Raw genomic sequence first — 21,671 nt, forward strand, 5'->3', positions numbered from 1 at the left:
ATAGGTTACTTTTAAAATGTAATAATTTACATTTACAGGTTACCTGTCCACATTTGTAATCAGTAACATAACTTTATTACTCAAACTCAGTTTTACTTTCATTTTAAGAGGCATTTTAGAAGACAAATAGGAATATAAACAATTGAACACCTTGTGCGGGATCAAACAGTGAGTTTACATAGCTGGCCAAAAACATAATTAGCGTTTTACAATATGGGACGTTCTATTTCAATAGGATTGGGCTACATCTCTACATCACACACTGTTATAAGCGGACTTGTCAACACTGATGCTTTGGCGTCTGCTGCCGTTGATGCACGTAGCACATATCTTAAATAAGACTATAATAGTCTAACAATCTTCTGTTACCTCAAGCGTTTACAACTCACCAAAAAGGACACACCACAAAATATGACTTCAATAGTTTTAATGTAATGTACCAAACCTCAACATTTAAAAGTATTTTAAAAAATCACCAACCTTTAAATTCTTCATTTCATATATTACATTTTATACAAACATGCCTTATAATAATAATATAAACATTACAAACATTAATGTACTGTGAAGACAAGAGCTACCTGTACTCTTTAGTTCTTTCATATTTTCTAAATACAGTTTTCATCCATTCATGCCCAGAAAATACTTGTTTCTCCGCTTGGCCACTTTTTTGTGCAACTCCATTATGGCTCTTTCATGGCTACATGCAGATCAGAAACTAAGGTCTTTGCAGAGTTAAAATCAGGATTCATGAGGGAAAAAATACCATTAGAAATGATAGAAAGATGAAATTGTGCTTTTTGGAATAAAGAAATAAAGATGAGGACTAATAGGAATGTAACCTTGTAGCTAGATGCTAGACAGGACTACTGGGAATGTAACTAGTACCTTTTAGAAAACTTGTACCAACAGTAACATACATACACAATACCAATCATTGTAACTGCACTGTCTGTTTCATGTTACTTTTAATTCATGATTTCCATGAAGGTATCTGCTATGTGCTTCAAAGAGAGATATTCTCTCCAAAACCAGTGGAAAGACTTTAGACGCTTCAGCTTCGGAAATGGAAAACAGCCTAGTATATTGCCTGGTGGATTGACTCTAAACGATGCTAGCATAGAAACCATTTCAATAGAAACATTTTTATTCTATAATAACAACCTGTAAATGTTCAAATCTGAAGTGGAATGGGTTAACTGTCTCCCTCTTCATCATCATCATGCTTGATCACTGGGGTCCCTGGAGAGGATAGAATCATTGACACATAAATTGCAAAACCGTAAATAAGCACTGTGAAATATTATGAAAATAATTTTACAAAATAATGAGTCTTACCATCTATTTTTTTCAACTTGGGCAGCCTCTTGGTGGCTTCTTCTATCCAGTTCCCCTCAGCAGAGTATTTTTCTTCCAAGGGGTTTCCCACAAACACCAGGTCCATTAGGGATGGAAGGTCAGCCAGCTTTAAGAACTCCGCTACAATTGAATAACCAGATTAAATAGCAACAATTAATCATGTTATCAGATATGACTTAATTAGGCATTGGGATGACATTACAATCATAAGGACCATGGTACAGTTCACTGAGCTGGGGTTATATTATCTACTGTTCCACAACTAAAAAACTGGTTAAGCATTAGCTGTTCATGCAACCACAAACATATTGTACTGTAGACAATATGACACACTCTTGGCCCATGGAAATTCAATCATCGCTTACTCCACTCCTTGACCAGATTGTTGGACATATAAAGGATTTTGAGCTTCTTCATGACATGAATTCCTTTGAGCTTCTCAATTAGGTTGTAGGAAATCCACAGTTCCTCTAGAATGTCCCCAACAGCCTCCTGCGGAGACCATCAATGGTGAGTCAACATTTACAGTGCGTTCAGAAAGTCTTCAGAACGCTTCACTTTTCCCACATTTTATGTTTGTTATGTTTTCCACATTTTGAACGTTACTCATTTTAAATTGACTTTTTCATCAAGTCTACACAGAATACCTCATAATGTCAAAGCAAATTGTTTTTGTAAAGCTTTTAGAAATGTTTGCAAGAATTCAGAGATATCCCATTTACATACGTATTCAGACCCTTTGCCATGATGTCCTAGAAATGTTTCTACAACTTGGAGTCCACCTGTGGTAAATTCAAGTGATTAAACATGATTTGGAAAGGCACACACCTATCTATACCCAATAACAGATCCTGTCTCGGAGCTCTATGGACAATTCCTTTGACATTATGGCTTGGTATTGGCTTGATCATTATGGGGTATTGTGTGTAGATGGATGAAGAAAAAAACAATTAGAACCATTTTAGAACTAATAATTTCCAAATGCACTGCACTGTTTGAACTTTTCATTCAAATCCGGTTTAAACGTTCTATTGGAGCAACTGTACAACATTGATTGATAATATAGCCTACAACATCGACAACATATTCACCAGTCCATTTAGATTCTTGATGTTGTTCCTTCCGAGTGATAATATCCGTAGGTTTTCTGTGAGAAAGAGATAATTGTCACACCTCTCTTCATGTACAGTAGCAGTCAAAAGTTTGGACACCCTACTCATTTAAGGGTATTTCTTTAGTTTTAGCCTTCTATTTTCCACATTGTAGAATAATAGTGAAGACGTCAAAACTATGAACACATGCAATTGTGTAGTAACCAAAACCAAATAAAAAAACATGTATATTTTAAATTATTAAAAGTAACCACCCTTTGCCTTGATTACAACTTTTGCACACTCTTGGCATTACCTGGAATGCTTTTCCAACATTATTGAAGGAGTTTCCACAAATGCTGAGCACATGTTGGCTGTTTTTCCTTCACCCTACAGTCTAACTTATCCCAAACCATCTCAATTGGGTAGAGGTTGGGTGATTGTGGAGACCAGGTTATCTGATGCAGCACTCCAGCATTCTCCTTGGTCAAATAGCCCTTACACAGCCTGGAGGTGTGTAATGTGTCATTTTTCCATGGAAAAACAAATGATAGTCCCCCTAAGCGCAAACCAGATTGGATGGGAGTCTGCCTTGTTAAGTGTGCATTGAATTCTAAATACATCACAGACAGTGTAACCAGCAAAGTACCCACACACCATCGTACCTCCTCCTCCATGCATCACGGTGGGAACCACCATGCGGATGTCAACTGTTCACCCACTATGTGTCTCATAAAGACATGGAAGTTGCAACCAAAAATCTCAAAACTGGACTCATCAGACCAAAAGACAGGTTTCCACCGGTCTAATGTTTGGCCCGAGCAAGTCTCTTCTTGTTGGTGTCCTTCAGTAGTGGTTCATTTGCACCAATTCGGCCATAAATGCCTGATTCACTCAGTCTCCTCTGAACAGTTGATGTTGAGATGTGTCTGTAACTTTATGTGGGCTGGAATCGGAGGTGCAGTTAATTGCTGATTTCTGAGGTCGGTAACTCTAATACACATACCCTCTGCACCCAAGGTAACTCTGAGTCTTCCTTTCCTGTGGCAGTCTTCATGAGTGCCTGTTTTATCATAGCTCTTCACTGGGTTTTGACATTTTCTGGATTGACTGACCTTCAAGTCTTAAAGTAATGATGGAGTGTCATTTCACTTTGCTTATTTGAGCTGTCGCAGGGGCCTAGACAACCCGATCTCTGGACACGGAAACTAGCTCTAGGGACGTGGAATGTCACCTCGCTGGCGGGGAAGGAGCCTGAGTTAGTGCGTGAGGTTGAGAGGTTCCGATTAGAGGTAGTCGGGATCACCTCTACGCACAGCTTGGGCTCTGGAACCACACTCCTTGAGAGAGGATGGACTCTTCACCACTCTGGAGTTGCCCATGGTGAGAGGCGGCGGGCTGGTGTGGGTTTGCTTATAGCTCCCCAGCTCTGCCGCCATGTGTTGGAGTTTACCCCGGTGAACGAGAGGGTCGTTTCCCTGCGCCTACGGGTCGGGGATAGGTCTCTCACTGTTGTTTGTGCCTACGGGCCGAACGGCAGTGCAGAGTACCCGACCTTCTTGGAGTCTCTGGGAGGGGTGCTGGAAAGTGCTCCGACTGGGGACTCTATTGTTCTACTGGGGGACTTCAACGCCCACGTGGGCAACGACAGTGACACCTGGAGGGGCGTGATTGGGAGGAACGGCCCCCCTGATCTGAACCCGAGTGGTGTTCAGTTATTGGACTTCTGTGCTAGTCACAGTTTGTCCATAACGAACACCATGTTCAAGCATAAGGGTGTCCATCAGTGCACGTGGCACCAGGACACCCTAGGCCGCAGGTCGATGATCGACTTTGTTGTCGTCTCATCTGACCTGCGGTCGTATGTCTTGGACACTCGGGTGAAGAGAGGGGCGGAGCTGTCAACTGATCACCACCTGGTGGTGAGTTGGATCCGATGGCGGGGGAAGAAGCTGGACAGACTCGGCAGGCCCAAGCGCACTGTAAGGGTCTGCTGGGAACGTCTGGCCGAGTCTCCTGTCAGAGAGATCTTCAACTCCCACCTCCGGCAGAGCTTCGACTGGATCCCGAGGGAGGCTGGAGATATTGAGTCCGAGTGGACCATGTTCTCCACCGCCATTGTCGAAGCGGCCGCTCGGAGCTGTGGCTGTAAGGTCTCCGGTGCTTGTCGAGGCGGCAATCCCCGAACCCGGTGGTGGACACCGGAAGTAAGGGATGCTGTCAAGCTGAAGAAGGAATCCTATCAGGCCTGGTTGGCTTGTGGGACTCCTGACGCAGCTGACGGGTACCGACAGGCCAAGCGGGCTGCAGCCCGGGTGGTTGTGGAGGCAAAAACTCGGGCCTGGGAGGAGTTCGGTGAGGCCATGGAGAAGGACTATCGGCTGGCCTCGAAGAGATTCTGGCAAACCATCCGGCGCCTCAGGAGAGGGAAACGGTGCCCTACCAACGCTGTTTACAGTAGAGGTGGGCAGCTGTTGACCTCAACTGAGGATGTCGTCGGGCGGTGGAAGGAGTACTTCGAGGATCTCCTCAATCCCGCTGTCACTTCTTCCATTGAGGAAGCAGAGGATGAGGTATCAGAGGTGGACTCGTCCATCACCCGGGCTGAAGTCACTGAGGTGGTCAAGAAACTCCTCGGTGGCAAGGCACCAGGGGTGGATGAGATCCGCCCTGAGTACCTCAAGTCTCTGGATGTTGTGGGGCTGTCTTGGTTGACACGCCTGTGCAACATCGCGTGGCGGTCGGGGACAGTGCCTCTGGGATGGCAGACCGGGGTGGTGGTCCCTCTTTTTAAGAAGGGGGACCGGAGGGTGTGTTCCAACTATAGGGGGATCACACTTCTCAGCCTCCCCGGGAAAGTCTATGCCAGGGTTCTGGAGAGGAGAATACGGCCGATAGTAGAACCTCGGATTCAGGAGGAACAGTGTGGTTTTCGTCCGGGCCGTGGAACACTGGACCAGCTCTATACCCTCTACAGGGTGTTGGAGGGTTCATGGGAGTTTGCCCAACCAATCCACATGTGTTTTGTGGATTTGGAGAAGGCATTCGACTGTGTCCCTCGCGGCATCTTGTGGAGGGTGCTTGGGGAATATGGGGTCCTGGGTCCTTTGCTAAGGGCTGTCAGGTCCCTGTACAACCGAAGCAGGAGCTTGGTCCGCATTGCCGGCAGTAAGTCAGACTTGTTCCCAGTGCATGTTGGACTCCGGCAGGGCTGCCCTTTGTCACCGGTTCTGTTCGTAATTTTTATGGACAGAATTTCTAGGCGCAGCCAGGGGCCGGAGGGTGTCAGGTTTGGGGACCACACAATTTCGTCTCTGCTCTTTGCAGATGATGTTGTCGTGTTGGCCCCTTCTAACCAGGACCTTCAGCATGCGCTGGGACGGTTTGCAGCCGAGTGTGAAGCGGTGGGGATGAAAATCAGTACCTCCAAATCCGAGGCCACGGTCCTCACTCGGAAAAGGGTGGCTTGCCCACTTCAGGTTGGTGGAGAGTGCCTGCCTCAAGTGGAGGAGTTTAAGTATCTAGGGGTCTTGTTCACGAGTGAGGGAAGGATGGAACGGGAGATTGACAGACGGATCGGTGCAGCTTCTGCAGTAATGCAGTCGATGTATCGGTCTGTCATGGTGAAGAAAGAGCTGAGCCGCAAGGCGAAGCTCTCGATTTACCAGTCAATCTACGTTCCTACTCTCACCTATGGTCATGAGCTTTGGGTCATGACCGAAAGGACAAGATCCCGGATACAGGCGGCCGAAATGAGCTTTCTCCGCAGGGTGGCCGGGCGATCCCTTAGAGATAGGGTGAGAAGCTCGGTCACCCGGGAGGAGCTCAGAGTAGAGCCGCTGCTCCTCCACATTGAGAGGGGTCAGCTGAGGTGGCTTGGGCATCTTTTTCGGATGCCCCCGGAACGCCTTCCTGGGAAGGTGTTCCGGTCCCGTCCCACCGGGAGGAGACCCCGGGGAAGACCTAGGACACGCTGGAGGGACTATGTCTCCCGGCTGGCCTGGGAACGCCTCGGTGTCCCCCCGGAAGAGCTGGAGGAAGTGTCTATGGAGAGGGAAGTCTGGGCATCCCTGCTTAGACTGCTGCCCCCGCGACCCGGCCCCGGATAAGCGGAAGAAGATGGTATGGTATGGTATGGTATGGTATTTGAGCTGTTCTTGCCATAATATGGGCCACTACAGGACAGACATAATGATGGTCTTCTGTTTACCAGCCTTACCTTGTTACCATCCATATAACTCCATAATGCATTAAGGAAGAAAGAAATTCCACAAATTAACTTGTAACAAGGTAAACACCTGCTAATTGAAATGGAGTCCAAGTGTCTACCTGATGAAGCTGGTTGAGAGAATGCAAAGAGTGTGCAAAGCTGTCATCAAGGCACATGGTTGCAACTTTGAAGAATCTACATTATGACGTTTTTTTTTGGTTGCTACATTATTCCCTGTGTTATTTCATAGTTTTGACATCTTCATTTATTATGTGGAAAATATTAAAACTGAAGAAATAATAAAACATTTGACTGGTACTTCATGTTATTCCCCCTTATTTCCACTTGCATCTCTCTGTTAATGTTAAAGGCTGTATAAAGGGTTGTGTCCACAAAAACACAATGAGATACTATACTCAATACTCACTGAGGCCGTTCAAGTTGGCAATTTTTTCAATGCAGTTTGTAGATAGGGATAATCTCCTATTATGAAAAGCACAGTAACAGGATGGTAAGAGAAAATCTGATTATTATATAGAAAACAAAACAGTTAGGGTGAAACCAGTAGTATTATGGTCTTATGTGAGTTAAAGCTACTGTATTATGAAATCAGGTTTAAAACAAAGATGGACATGGTTTCAAAGAACAAGAAACATATTTATACTTTGAGTAAGCATTTTCTATTAAATTAGGTCTGATACATTCAGAGGGAAAACATTTCACTCACTCGCAGTTGATGAGTGTGGACAGTGAGGCATCCATTTTCTCAATAGGAGGAATCTGGCCATACAGCTTCACAGCTTTTGCCTCACCCACTTTCTCCCCTGTTTTTTCCTCCTGTCCAAATCATACAGGAACACCAAGAAATATCAGCAGCTATTCTCGTCTTAAATATTCTAAAATTAATGTTCAAGAGCTAGCCTTGTAGTTTGCAATACAAAAAAAAAACATTACAGATTTAGACTAGAATAAGTCTGTACATACCCATTTTACAAGCGCTTCTTTTATGGTCGTTGCTTTTGCCTGTGAAACACAATATAACTAGTTATTCAAATGATAAAATCATATGTACATGTCATGCCACAGAATAAACTAATAATGTAGCAAGCTAACGTTGCTTACAGTACAAGCTCAGCCAGCAAGGCACATTGTCAGCTGTCAATTCTGCCTGACCTTCGCAAAGATGGCTAGCTAACAATAATAGCGTAATGCCAAACAGCGTAGCCATTAGTAATGGCATTAGTGTGTATAAACCGTTAGTTACATTGCAACTGACAAGCCTCTGCCACCGCCTGTCAGATTGGTTCATTTCATCACGCACTAGTACTACCAGGCTTAGCAAAGCTAACGCCAACTTGGATATTTAACATTAGCTGGCTTTACGTCGAGTTTATCTACACACTGTCGTCTAATTTTGTCAGGTTCAAATAATACATTTGGTTAAATTCACAAGACAGCAAGAAACAGACTGATCTGTCACATAGGTCAGCTAGCTACTGTATCCACGTACAGTACGCTAACGCGTTAGATACGGTTAGATAGCTAGCTACTGTAACCTAACATTGGTTAACTGGGTCTGATACTCGTTCATGTTTGACAGTAACTAAAAAAACATAATCAACACTCCAAAGTTAACAATAAGTGAAAATAGTATTATTGCAATTCAATTCAAGTCAATGACACGATATTTCCAAAGCATTTTCATCATCCAAACAACTTACCATGTTGTCTTATGTGGTTGCTATGACACCGTATGACACAGTACACGACGCAATACCCATCTGTTCACACGCCCATTACCTTTCAAAACATTTTGTATCCATCCAGTAAGAAAACGTTGTACATGGATGTCGTATCCGGTCGTTTCCAACACATCTTTGCTTTTATGTTTTGGTGGAAGTATTTTCAGAAATCTGTAATTTTAACCATGAACATGCATTGTTGTACGTGGCCCCTATACTAAAACATTATTACAAAACTTTTATATTACTAAACATAAGGTACCCATACACACGCTCGCACACACACACACACACACACACACGCACACACACACACACGTGCTTAGGCTTACAGTTAATTTCAATATGGCTATTGTTCTTCTGGAATTAATAAATTACAGCTCATTTCAAACAGTGCTCTAAGTATCCTGACACAAACAAATCTGCCACATAACCCTGCCCCTTGACTTGACTGACCTCTATTGGCTTGTTTTCCACTAAGGAAACTCCCCTCACCCTATGGTCAAGCCACACCAAACTGCTTCATTAACCAATAACCTGCCTCGGAACAACCAGAAACAGCGATTTTTCCTTTCATGGAACAAACCTTTGGAACTCCTTGACGGTCTCAGGGTTGTTCAGCAGTTTGGGGCATTTAAAGCATGTGATAGGACACATTTTGCCAGCTGGCCTACCCTTCAGCTGGAAATTTGCTTGAAAAGACAAAACACTTCCAAAACTATGTCATTCAGAACAATAGCTGTACTAGAATGTTTTTACCACTGGGTGGAACTAGCACAACATAGTTGGTTTAAATGACTAGGTAATAGATATACATGCGTATCAGCTTTATCTCAGGATATATTCTGATCTCAATCGCTTAGAAATCTAGCTAAAATAGCAAAGAGAATTACTTAAGCTTCAGTGTAAAACTGTGGCAGTTTTATATGTATATAAAATGTATCCTTTAGTTATTATAATATATTATTCAGACACATTTAGTTTATTATAGAATGGTAACATGGCTGTATATTATGTGGATTGCCTGCTTTATGTAGATGTAGTCCTGCTACATCTATATGTAGATGTAGTCTGAGTTTGTTTTGCAAAAACTGCAGTGCAGCAAGGTAGAGTTCTGTAACTTAGACCTACATTTTCATTTACATAATGGCTTTGGTCAGAAATAATATGCCTGCCCGCAAATTCAATTGATAAATTACAGCTCATTCAAATGTGCTACAAGGATCCTGGCACAAAAGCTGGCCACATCAACCCATCCTTGCTGGCCTATTGGCTTCCAATCCATCAAAGAGTTGACTTCTCCTCTACAAACCCTTAAATGTCCCACAGGACCAACCTACCCGTCTGATGTATTCTCCTCTTATAGGAACCTCCACACACAAACTGCTTTATGAACCAATGTTCCAGCACCAAACAATGGGTGCCTTAAGTTGGGGCCATAGATACAATTATTGGGGATTTCAGAGCAGGCCTGGACTCATTTTCAGCCAGGCTTACTCTTCTTCCCATTTGTTAATTACAATACGGTTATACATAAGTATTAGAATTTATAAGTTAGAATTTTTTTAGGCACTTAAAGATTATTATTGTTGAAAATATAATTTTATGAATCACATATAGCCTATTATGATTATGATTGTAATCATCATCAAAAAGTGTCTCAGACCCCAGATGAGTACTCCTACACTGAGACGCTTCATGCATGTCACTTAGGTTGATGCTGCTGGGAAGTGTAAACAAACCGGTTAGTTGGTTCACCTAATTTGTATTTCAAGGATAGGGCTGCGGTGTTGCTATATAAGCTTATGCTGCTAGGGAAATAACGGATGACATAGATGTTAGGGTAATTCGTGTTTAACTCATTTGTTTACAAGCGGTATTGTTATTATTTGGACAATGTCAATGAAAGAGCGGTTATACAAAGCCCATGTGTCTCAAACATGCAAAGAAATATACCCACTTTATCCAAGCCTGTAAAAATTAGGATACTTTTTAATGGTCCGGGGTAAAAAAAAAGAGTCCTACTCTTGTATGCCTGTGCCAATACATTTTCCTCATTGGATTTTGCTAATAAACACATCATTCGTCAGTAACCTACCTTAAAAGTAGAAATACACATAATTAAATATACTTTTAACGCAAAATCGATCTGTTTATAGGCTATTATGGTTGTAACAAATAGGCATACCATTATATAAAAAGAGCTGGAATACAATTTAGTTCAACAGGTTCAAATTTTGAAAATTACAACGCATCATTGCGGCGGCGGCTAAACCGATCCAGAAGACTGGATAGACAGTGTGCAGAACGAACCGCTCATTGAATTGACACAAGCATGCGCAATGCAGCTCTGTGTCAATTCCAGTCTCCTCAGTAGAAGCCAAGCAGAGCGGAGTGACTACTCGGGTTCACGCAGCAGTCTCTCTCCCTCCTCAGTTCCTGTTTCCGCCTTCAGTCTTCAGACAGCCATACAACTCAAAGCATCGTCGGGCTGAATAAAGACCTTCGAGAAATACAAGCTTTGTGAGATAAAGCCTGGTAAGACATTCTGCTTATGTTCTGTATGCAAAAAAACAATAACAATGTGTGTCTGCGGCATATCCTTCATTTTCTCCATCCCTGGCCTGTTGCTATTTGCCTGCTTCGACCGCAGCCGAGAGGTAACAAAATAGCCGACAGAGATTTACACAAACGAGTGGTCGGACGAGGTTCTGTTAGAATTTCTGTCGTCCAAGTCACTGGCGTTTGAGAAACATAGTTTGTCGTTGAAAAATGTATAGATTTTTGCTACATTGTCTAGCAATGTAACGATTATATTAACAATTTATAAGGCATGAGAACGACAGTTCAGGCACCAGGCAGGGACAATGAACTGCGATTTCTCCCACTGTTGCCTCTTTAAAATTATGCTGCAAGCGTATTGTAAAGCTTTTTTTAAACATACGAAACGCGTATGTTTACTGTGTCTATATATGGACCGTTATTTTGTGAAGTCAGACTTCATCTGCGGCTCCTGCCTGTATCGAATCAACGCTGATCTTGAGCGACTCCGCTGTTTTTCAGAGATTGGTTAAAATCGATGAAAAGTATTATAGCTCATTTTGGATACATTCAGATCTTTGAAGTGCTGTGGATCCGTATTGGAATTGAGTAAAAAACATATGATATTGTTTTTGTTAATTAGTAAATAGTGCAGAATGTGAAGTGACAGAGATAGGTACACATCCCACACACACACACAGCCTTATTGTTATTCATGCAATTTGTTGTATATGTTTGTGTGTTTGTTTTTAATTCACTACCTACTGTGTTATTACATAGAGTAAGCTTGGCAGTAAACAATAAACAATACTCTGGTAGTTCAGACATAGCCCTATAGAGATATTTTCATGTTTACTTCTTACGCCTTACCTTGGAACTTAATGAGAAGTTTGATCAATACAACACAGGTGGTGAATCTGGATCTCTTCAAATGTGAACATTCAGATGGGGACTAGGGTCCAACCCACCAGCCTGGTCTCTCTCTGGGAAGGTAGCCCTAGAATGACCTTTTGACCCTGTGAAGTTCCATTACTGTCTGAGTAGAATAATATTGTAGTATCAGACCTGTTGTGTAGGCTAGCTGCATGAGGTAGTAAGCATCAGAATTAGTTATGTTACGCTTCTGACTGTTTCATGCGTTATTGATGTGCTGTGACCGTAACGATATGATAGCATTTCACAGCTTCATTCGTCGCGAAGAATTGAGATGGCATTCAGCTAATTCAAATGTCCCGCTTTGCCAAGCATACTGCAATAATGAGCTATGTAATGTAATGTCTTGTCCTCCTGTCCTGTTTTAGGCTGACTGCACAAATTGGCCAATGTATAAATCTCCAATTCCAGTTTTCATGTAACTATTCTTTCCGCCCCATTACAGGCGGAATTAATTAAGTAAAACCACAATGATGACCAAGAGGCTAAAACTGCATTTTATTCAGATTTAAGGTTTCACTTCAACCAAATATATAGTTAGTGGGAAATGCAGAGGATGAGAATGGTGGAAAGACAACAGCAAGGACTTTCCAAACTGTTTTAATTGTTGTAAATACGTCTAGTATTTATCATAGACGTTCATAGGCCTACCACATAAACAATTTCATCTTTCCAATATGATATCATTTTGGGGGAAAAAGACTGTTGAAAACATTTCTTGTCATGCTGCTAGATTTTTAACATCATATTTCACCTGTGGTTCATGGCAAAACAGTTAATTATGAAGTGGAAGAGCTCCAAAATAGACCTTGAAGTGTCTTTAAGTTCAGTCTCTTTCCTCATTCAGGCCAGGAGAACTGACAAATTCAACTAACAGAAACAAGTAATTTGATCTGAGTGCTCTGCAGCTATCCACCACATTCAGGTATTGATCTTGTTCTTTATTGTAGGAGCCACTGTCCCATTGTGCTCATCCTAGAAAAGCTTTTAAACGTATTGAGATTTGGGATCCCATCTTTTCAAACTCTCTCCAAGTGATACGCCATTTTCCCTTTTGGTGCCTTTGAATAGTTACTGTACGTTGTTTTGGACATGTCTGCCACTTAAATGGCTAAACGTAAAAATAAATGGATAGACTACCTGGACAGATGATACGATGACTTCATTAGTTTTAACAATGTGGTCCATGGATAGATTTTGTTCTGCCAGTCACTCTCCCACACATCCAAGCAGTCAGCACAATAGCACCAGCACATCTTCAATGTCAGCAGGAGCACCAGGCCTCAACAGGAAACGCCTTCACGCAGTGAATGACGGGTGCGGCTATCAGGCAGTCAATCAAGTGTCCCTCCTGACGGGTGACAGAAGAGGGTCAGGGACACAGGCCAGGCACCCTGGATATAGAACAGTTGCTCTCCCTATGGACCGACTGGTAGATGGATAACCCAGTCTGGCTACTGTGTTCATTGTCAGTGTGCTGAACTCTTGTGAGTGTCCCGTGATGTTATATCTCATGAAGCAATATGATATAACCCGGGGGGCGTGTTCTTCTCCCATTGCAAGACTTTACTCACATTTATAAGTACTTTAGCATTTTGTGTTTGAACAAGATGGCTCATCTAGTTTTGACCTTTAGATCATAAGAAATCTGATTTTACAGGCAGCTCCTAGATGAGCGTTCCTACTCTGATTTGTGGGTACGGGCCCTGGCCCCTCTGTGGTGGCTGGATTGCGACACATGTCAACTGTGTCGGCTGTAAAGCTGTGTAAACTTGTCAGTTAGTCAAACATTAGCACCCAGGCTGGTGTTATCGGTCCGAGCTGCACCAGCCGCCACTGTCCCCTGTAATGTGCTCTGCCCTCCCCTGGTGCCTCCACTCACCGTGTCCTCGGTTTGCATTGCATACATCTCCATTGTCTGGAACAGCCTTATGTCACCACAGCCGCCCAGATGGCTTCAGCAAAGGAGAACGGCACACACAGATACATGCACATACACGTACGCACACACACACGCAGCACATGCATGTACACACAAGGCAACACACAAACACACACCCAGACACAAAAAACGCGCACTTTGAGTTCATAAACTATACAATTCAGTGAAGGATTTTGATGTTCTATTGTTATCTCATTGGGAAAGGCTGCTGCTTTCTCTTTGGGAGAGACTGCTGTGCTAGCTTGGTAAACTGTTATGCATATGCATTCTTATGACTGGTTGGAGGTATGTATTGCAGGCTAGGCTGATTAAGTGAATTACTGAACAGACTGAGGTGAAACATTAACATGTTATGATGTGACATGATAGGAATCTAAAGGCTTTTCTGCTGTTAGCTGGGTTTCTGCGGAAACTTGTCCTTCAAGGTGTTCCACACAGGGTTAGCAGTAAGAGTAGAGAAAGTTTATTGGAGCTGTTTGCCAGCATAAATTAACCTGTGTTAACTACTGTAACAGAGAACCCTCTAGAATTTGCACATGGAAAAAGGGTGATCAACCAACTGAATTTGTTGCTATTGAGGTAAATACACATATTGCCATTCTTTTAATTATTACAGACTGTTTCAGAAATGTTATAGAACAGCAGTGAGGTTGGTTGAAGTCCCGTTTTGCAACCCTTTCCTTACAAAGAATCAGGCTGTGTGAAGAGGGTCAGCTGTGTGTGAGGCTGTGAGATGGACTGCTATCCCCATATAACCACTCCCTGACAGAGCTCAGATCCGCCTCAACTTCCTTCAGCCTCCAGAAGGCTCCATGTTTACTGGTTAAACAGCAGAGAGATAAGGACTACTCTACCTGTTCCTCTTCATTCTTTCTCATTTCTTTTTCATTATCCTTCGTTCTATTTTCACGCCATACCCCCACATCTCCCTCTAGTTCTATCTGACTCACCCAACTCTCCAAGGTTCCAATGTTGTCGATATCCAGTGACAACTCTCAGTGGGTTTCCATGGCGATACCGGCAAGGAAGCAGGAATAAAGAAGTGCTTATTAGTTTTAATGGTAGTGTCACGTTTCTGTTTCTTTCCTTTTTTCCAACAGGTGATTTTGTATGAAGTATCAGATGAGGAGGGGTAGGTGTGTATGTGTGTTTGTATGTGTCAGGTAAAGCGTGTGTGACAGATGATGAACTGAGAATTGATGGAGGAGAGAGGGGGCTAATCACTCAGACTGAATCTCTGGCAAAGAGACACATTTTAACACAGAGCTTTGCGCATGATGAACGTTCTCTCTTTCTCCCTCTGTTCTCTCTTTCCTCCCTCTGCACTCTGCCTATCCTCGTTAATCCTGTCCCATTCCGTTTTTCTCTCCTTCACTCTCTCTCTTTCCATCACCTTTCTCTCACCCCCCCCCCCACCCCCCCCCCCCCCCCCCCCCCCACTCCTGTCCCGTTACGATGTGGTGGAACATCACCCCAGCTTGATATTGGCACCTGTATTATTCATACGTAGAAAGCAGAGATGATGGAGCCATCTTGTCTTAACTTACAGGAGAGCCATCAGACTGGAAAAAAAAGGTGTGTGTTCTGTGTGTTTTGTGTTTGTGTGTACTTATGCGATCATTGTGTGTGTGAATTTATGCAAACATTGTGTGTGCATTCTCCTGCCTGCCTGGGCTTGTATGTGTTCCCGTCGGTGTGATGTCCAGGCCTTGGCCTAGCCAGTCAGTGTGTTTGTCTCCACTGGGTCTGACAGTTCCAGTGCCCACAGCCCAACAACAGGGACTGTTGATCAGCTATAAATAAACACCTCTCTATCTCCCTGGCTAGAGTGCTCAGTCAAATACGCGTCCCAAATGTTACCCTATTCTTTATTTTGCCCAGGCAGATGTAGTGCACTAAACAGGAAGTAGTGGGCAATTTGAAATGCAGACAAAGGGAAGTAGGCCTCCTGCAGCTGCCTGGAAGCAGCTCTGTTCTGACATCACTGTGCAGCGACACTGGAAGTCAGAATAGAACAACGGTCCTGAAATGACCTGCTCTGTCACACACCAGCACTTCTTCATTTGGTGATCTGCAGAATGAAATAGGCAGGTTTACTTGCAAGCAGGCAAACAGTTAAACAGGCAAGGAGCTGGCACCTACTGTACTTTTAAGGTGTGTGTGTGTCAGAGAGAGAAAGAGAGAGACTATACCAGACACGCTTGGTCAAACAGCCCCGTTCCGAGTCCCGAGGGGTTCAGTAGTCATGCAGGGGAGAGAAAAACAATCAGGGAGGGATAGGGGGAGACAGAATAAGAGGGAGGGAGAGTGTGTGGTCCCCTTATTGTCACACTTGGCAAGAGAGAGAAAAGGGGAGAGAGAGCGTTGATCCTTGGTGGAGGGAAACAAATTCATAACAGTCATCTCACAGTTACCTGGCCAAGAGAGAGACAGGGAATGAACAAGAGAGAAAGAGAGAAAATAATACTAGGACCCTGGGAGGAGAATCACAGTCATAACGGAGTCCTGGACAGCCCAGCCTTTGAGCTATGACATCACCCTCACTATGTCAGATGGCCCTGAAGTCACCTGCTGCTGATACTAAGAACCAATGCAAGAAAAGTAAAGACGGAAGGTCTTGTGTGGCTCAGATGGACAGCAATGGAAGGAGAGAATGAAAGAGAGTGGAGGAGTGTGGGATGAGATTGCTCAGGCACAGGGATGTATGGAAAACCTGGAGACAAAACCACATTGTACAGAGTTTCTCAAACATTTTTGTGCCAGGGACTGGCATAGCATGGCCTTATTCCTCAAATAAATATTGGCCATTGCTTTTTTCTTTTGAATTTTCTTTTTGTTTTTGTACATTTTCTTTGATATCTGCTACCCTAATGCAGTGAATTGTTCTAACAATTCTGGCATTGTCCATCAAGAATATTCATTTTCTATTTTAGGACATATTGGAGTTTTTGGAAACAATTATGTGATTAAATTAAACCCATTTATTTTGCCTTTAGGCTGCTCTCATAACAATTTGCTCAAACAACATCAAGATATTGATGAACAGTGGCTAAGGGTGTTCCTTATAGGATTCCACGGCTGCACGATTTGGATAAAATATTGAATCGCGATTTCTTTGACAAATATTGAAATTATATGGTTACGATGGGTGTAACAGCGTATATAATCTCACTTAAAAGTAGTGATCATAGCCTACGTAATGTGGCATTAAACTGAATAAAACTTAAGTTAAAATGTTTTCTATTTTACACATATTGCCAATTTGAAGGTGCAGCCTGTGTTGAACCGTTCGTTTAACTGCTCATTTAATGCAATGGCGTTTGTTATGTTTGTGCCGTTGCCATAGCTGGTTAGGCAAAATATCTCCACCTTTGAGGTATATTTTCTCCCCTGTTTAGTTTGTTTGTAGGCATCGACGTTGAAGCCAACATTTTTATAACCATGCCGTTGTGTATGTGGAACAATATTGGTGCCACTCGCTAACTTGACGCAGACGTCTTCGCTAGCAGTTGCAGTGTTAACTCAAACTAACAATGAGAAACCATCAAGTATTTAAACAAAATTAGTCCAGGTATTTAAGTAATTTACGAAAAGGCCTACAGCACCTGCAAGAAAAAATACGGACAATACGCATGAAGTGTATATCATTTACCATTTTGGAGCTGAAAATCGCCTAAGTTGGCAATTTGGATATTGCACATGTCAATGTCGCAATTTCGATTAATTGCCCAGCCCTATTGGATTCATAAGTACGTTTTAAGTTTGTTAAACCAAATAGAATTCTGAAGGATTTAGGTATATGGTTTGTAGTTACTGAAATTATTCAATATGGAATTTAGAAGTTCATGAACATTTGCGGAAATCATCAAGCAGTCATTGCGTGTAAAAAAATTATCACAGAGGGTTACAGATGTCACGTGTTCCTTGGAGTCATACCTTTAAATATAAGGTTTCATTATAACTTATGGCTCAAACTGTTCAAATGCTAGAGTCAAATTTGTAGGAATGAAATGGAAATCACCCTGTATGTGCCAACCACTAAATATGCACATAACTCCTGTTCTATGAAGGAAGCATCAGCACAATCTTTTTCATGAGGTAAATGCCATGGACCAACAGGCATTCCTCCACGGACCGGAACTGTTACTCAGACTGGGGTTTGAGAAATGCCATTATAGTAAACAACTGTTAAACATCTACTATGGTCAAAGCAGAACCACCAAAATTCTAACACTTGTTGTTATTTTGCAAATCAATATTATTACTTCGCTCGTCACATAGTACCGGCACACTGTCAGTCAGCATTACAGGGAAGTGGCAGTGTCGACTCAGTGCCAGTTATACCCCACCCACTGCTGTTTGTCTCATTGCCAACGTTGCGTAAAGACCCTCTCGGAAAACAACCGAGAGGGGCAGTGAGAGAGAACAGGAAAAGGGAGGGATGGAGGAAGGCCGGGCACAGATTGGGTGGGAGAGACAGAGCGGAAAGAGAGAGAAAGAGACAGCGGCAGATAAATCGGGAGTGATAGTGAGAGAGGCCTGTGCTGAAGTGGTGAGGGGGGTTAAATGTGTCTTGAAGAATACTTTGCGCTCTCTCTCGTCTCCTCCTACCTCATCGCTGACCCGTGTGGTGAAATAATCGAATGTGCTGCCTCAGAGCCACTGGTGCGTGTCCAGGAGAGATCCATGGAGCCTTATGGCATTGTAATGTTCCATTCTAACATTCTAGCAGCGTTCAGACTGCGTTCCAAGGTTCTAAACAGTCTCCCTGGGACAGGCACTTAATGCGCCGATTGTGCTTCTTGCGGTAGGATGTGCTGCCAATGGGGAATGGCCAGAGTCAGGGTGTGTGTGTACGGTTAGGTCTTACTGAACTCATGGGGACCAAATGTCCCAATGAGTATAGTAAAACCAGAACAAATGTGACTCATTGGGACCTTTTGCCAGTCCCCGTGAGGCAAAAGTCAATTTATTGCTCAGGGTTTAGGTTTAGGGTCAAACTTACAATTGATTTTATAGTTAGAATTGGGGTTTCTTTAAGGTCCAGGTGTTGTTAGTTAAGTTTAGGGTTAAGGTAAGGCATTACATCTAGGTAAAGGTTAGGCATAAATGTTACTTTATTGAGGTTAAGGTTAGGGTTATGTTCAGGGTTAGATTAGGGTTAGGTTAAGGTTAGGGTAAGAGTTAGGGTTAGGTTTAGGGTTAAGATTAGGGCAAGGGAGCATGCAATTTCTATTTTCTGGTCCCCATGAGGGTAGCTGTACAAACTTGTGTGTGTGGGGTGGGGGGGTGGTGTCTGGGGAGGATGCGGGGGCCTTGGTGTACAGGTTTTGCCATCCAGGTGGGACCCAAAAGTCCCCGCAAGTATATGAAAACATAACTACGAATAAGGTTAGGGTTAAGTTTAGGATTTAAAAGAGGGGTTTTAAGGTCATCAGTTAGTGAAAGAAAGATTTTTTTCCATACATTTCTTTATTCTTATTTTACCAGGTATGACTAAGAATTTTCAACAATTAACTTGTATGTGTCTGTGTATGTCTGCAGGAGAGAGACAGAGATAAAAAGTGTGTGCTACGTGTAACATTTGTGTGTGGGTCTAAAACTTATCTCTCTGCAAGTCACGTTTGAATAGTGGATCAGACTTAGTGTGTTAGGTCAAACAGTAAGCCAGGAGGTCTTTACCAGATCCAGGTGGGCTCAGGTAGATCCGCTGTATGTGTGTGCGTGTACAGGTTTATCTATCCTGGTGGCTGCTAAATTCCCCCATAAGGATATTAAAACAAGGAAAATTTGACCTTGTGAGGACATTTCACCAGTCCCCATGCAAAAAGTTTTTTGAGTTTAGGGGTTAGGTTTACGAGTTAATGTTTGGTTTAAGTATTGGTGTTAAGGCAAAAAGCATTTTCAATTGGAATACTGTTTTGGATTGTAAAACGCAAAATGTCTGTATTTGTGTCTGTCTTGTACATGGGTGTAACGTGTGTACGTGTTCACACGTATATTAATGTGTGTTTGAACGTTTGTGTGGATAAGTATATAGTGTTTGTGTTTGAGTCTGATAGGTCAGTGCACTCAGCAGAGTCATGGTTAGGCCTATGGAGCAGGAACTGGGGATTTCTTGGCTAAGAGGATTCATCAGGATATGACTGGATTGGCATGATTGGATTTCACCAAGCACTGATTCATAGTCCCGACTACCAAATACACCTACAACACATTCAGGACAGTAGACAACAATACAACACATAAAGGACCGTAGACTATAATACAACACATTCAGGACAGTAGACTACAATACAACACATTCAGGACAGTAGACTATAATACAACATATTCAGGACAGTAGACTACAATACAACACATGAAGGACCGTAGACTACAATACAACACATGAAGGACTGTAGACTATTCTACAACACATGAAGGACCGTAGACTACAATACAATACATGAAGGACTGTAGACTATAATACAACACATGAAGGACTGTAGACTTTATTACAACACATTCAGGACAGTAGAATACAATGCAACACATGAAAGACTGTATACTACAATGCAACACATGAAAGACTGTAGACTACAGTGCAACACATGAAGGTCTGTAGACTACAATACAACACATGAAGGACTGTAGACGATTATACAACACATGAAATACAGTAGATGATTATATAACACATGAAAGACAGTATATGGTTATATAACACATGAAAGACAGTAGATGGTTATACAACACATGCAGTGTCTATTCTTCCCAGTTTACTAACAAAATGTAGCACCTTTTTATTACATTTCACTAGCGCCCATTCATCACCTGAGAGTCTCAATTTGGGCCTGCACAAAGAGGCAGAGGGGATTGTACTACGAAATAGGGCCAAGGAGTTAGCAAGCTGACTCTGAGCAGGTAAAAATTGGGCTTAGTTGCCATCATGTCTCAGTATCCCTTTAAATGTGTGTTAAGTGTGAATAATGTGTCCATCATCCATCCCACATATCTCCTGTGGATGGACTGGGATGAAGTGGTAATGTTTATATCTCCTGCGGATGGACTGGGATGAAGTGGTAGTGTTTATATCTCCTGCGGATGGACTGGGATGAAGTGGTAGTGTTTATATCTCCTGCGGATGGACTGGGATGAAGTGGTAGTGTTTATATCTCCTGCGGATGGACTGGGATGAAGTGGTAGTGTTTATATCTCCTGCGGATGGACTGGGATGAAGTGGTAGTGTTTATATCTCCTGTGGATGGACTGGGAGGAAGTGGTAGTGTTTATATCTCCTGTGGATGGACTGGGAGGAAGTGGTAGTGTTTATATCTCCTGTGGATGGACTGGGAGGAAGTGGTAGTGTTTATGCTGCTACAGAGTACTTGGTCAGAGCTCTGGGCTGGCTCGATGCAGCTGACTGGGCCCGCATGCCCCTGGCCCGCCTGCTCCCGCCCTCAAATCTCTGTCCGACTGCCTTGGCTCGCTGAGCCCTTAGCGAGGAGATAGAGAACCAGCTGAGTGGAGATGGACAAGGGTCGGAGCCCACAGGCATCTCAGCTGTAACCTCTAGTTTCTATGTTTGAAAAGACAGACAGGAAGCTCAGCAGCTCTACAAGGAAACTCTGCTGTAACCTCTGGTTTTCTATGTTTGAAGAGACAGTCAGGAAGCTCAGCAGCTCTATAGGAAACTCTGCTGTAATCCCTGGTTTTCTATGTTTGAAGAGACAGACAGGAAGTTCAGCAGCTCTACAGGAAAAGCTGCTATAATCTCTAGTGTCTATGTACAGTATGAGGAGACAAACAGGAAGCTCAAGCTGCTGAAAACCTCAAGCAGTTCTATCAATTGTTCACAAAGTCTGAGTTTC

General features: G+C 43.0%; 2 protein-coding genes across 4 annotated transcripts in view; one reads left to right on the forward strand and one right to left on the reverse strand.

The window, feature by feature from the left end:
- Positions 1 to 412: 412 nt before the first annotated feature.
- dnal1 (dynein, axonemal, light chain 1) lies at positions 413 to 8,449 on the reverse strand. 3 transcript variants are annotated; one of them, XM_010897260.4, is made up of 8 exons: positions 8,382 to 8,449; positions 7,645 to 7,683; positions 7,388 to 7,497; positions 7,088 to 7,143; positions 2,451 to 2,506; positions 1,725 to 1,851; positions 1,339 to 1,479; positions 413 to 1,242 (listed from the first exon to the last, which is right to left on the reverse strand). In XM_010897260.4, exons 1-8 carry the CDS (start codon positions 8,382 to 8,384, stop codon positions 1,196 to 1,198), a joined length of 579 nt encoding a protein of 192 aa, XP_010895562.2. In that variant the 5' UTR covers positions 8,385 to 8,449; the 3' UTR covers positions 413 to 1,195. The 3 variants fall into 3 exon arrangements, with proteins under 3 accessions (XP_010895562.2, XP_034153149.1, XP_034153150.1); XM_034297258.1 differs by lacking the exon at positions 8,382 to 8,449 and adding an exon at positions 7,925 to 8,364; XM_034297259.1 differs by lacking the exon at positions 8,382 to 8,449 and adding an exon at positions 7,783 to 7,911.
- A 2,321-nt stretch (positions 8,450 to 10,770) lies between these two features.
- Positions 10,771 to 21,671, forward strand: part of fut8a (fucosyltransferase 8a (alpha (1,6) fucosyltransferase)) — a 77,551-nt gene continuing 66,650 nt past the window's right edge. Inside the window, exon 1 of the mRNA XM_010897259.5 lies at positions 10,771 to 10,940. The gene's annotated coding sequence lies outside the window, so the exon portion shown is untranslated. The remainder of the gene's footprint in view (positions 10,941 to 21,671) is intronic.

Source organism: Esox lucius, chromosome 15 (genome assembly GCF_011004845.1).
Source record: "Esox lucius isolate fEsoLuc1 chromosome 15, fEsoLuc1.pri, whole genome shotgun sequence".
Classification (NCBI taxonomy): Eukaryota; Metazoa; Chordata; class Actinopteri; order Esociformes; family Esocidae; genus Esox; species Esox lucius.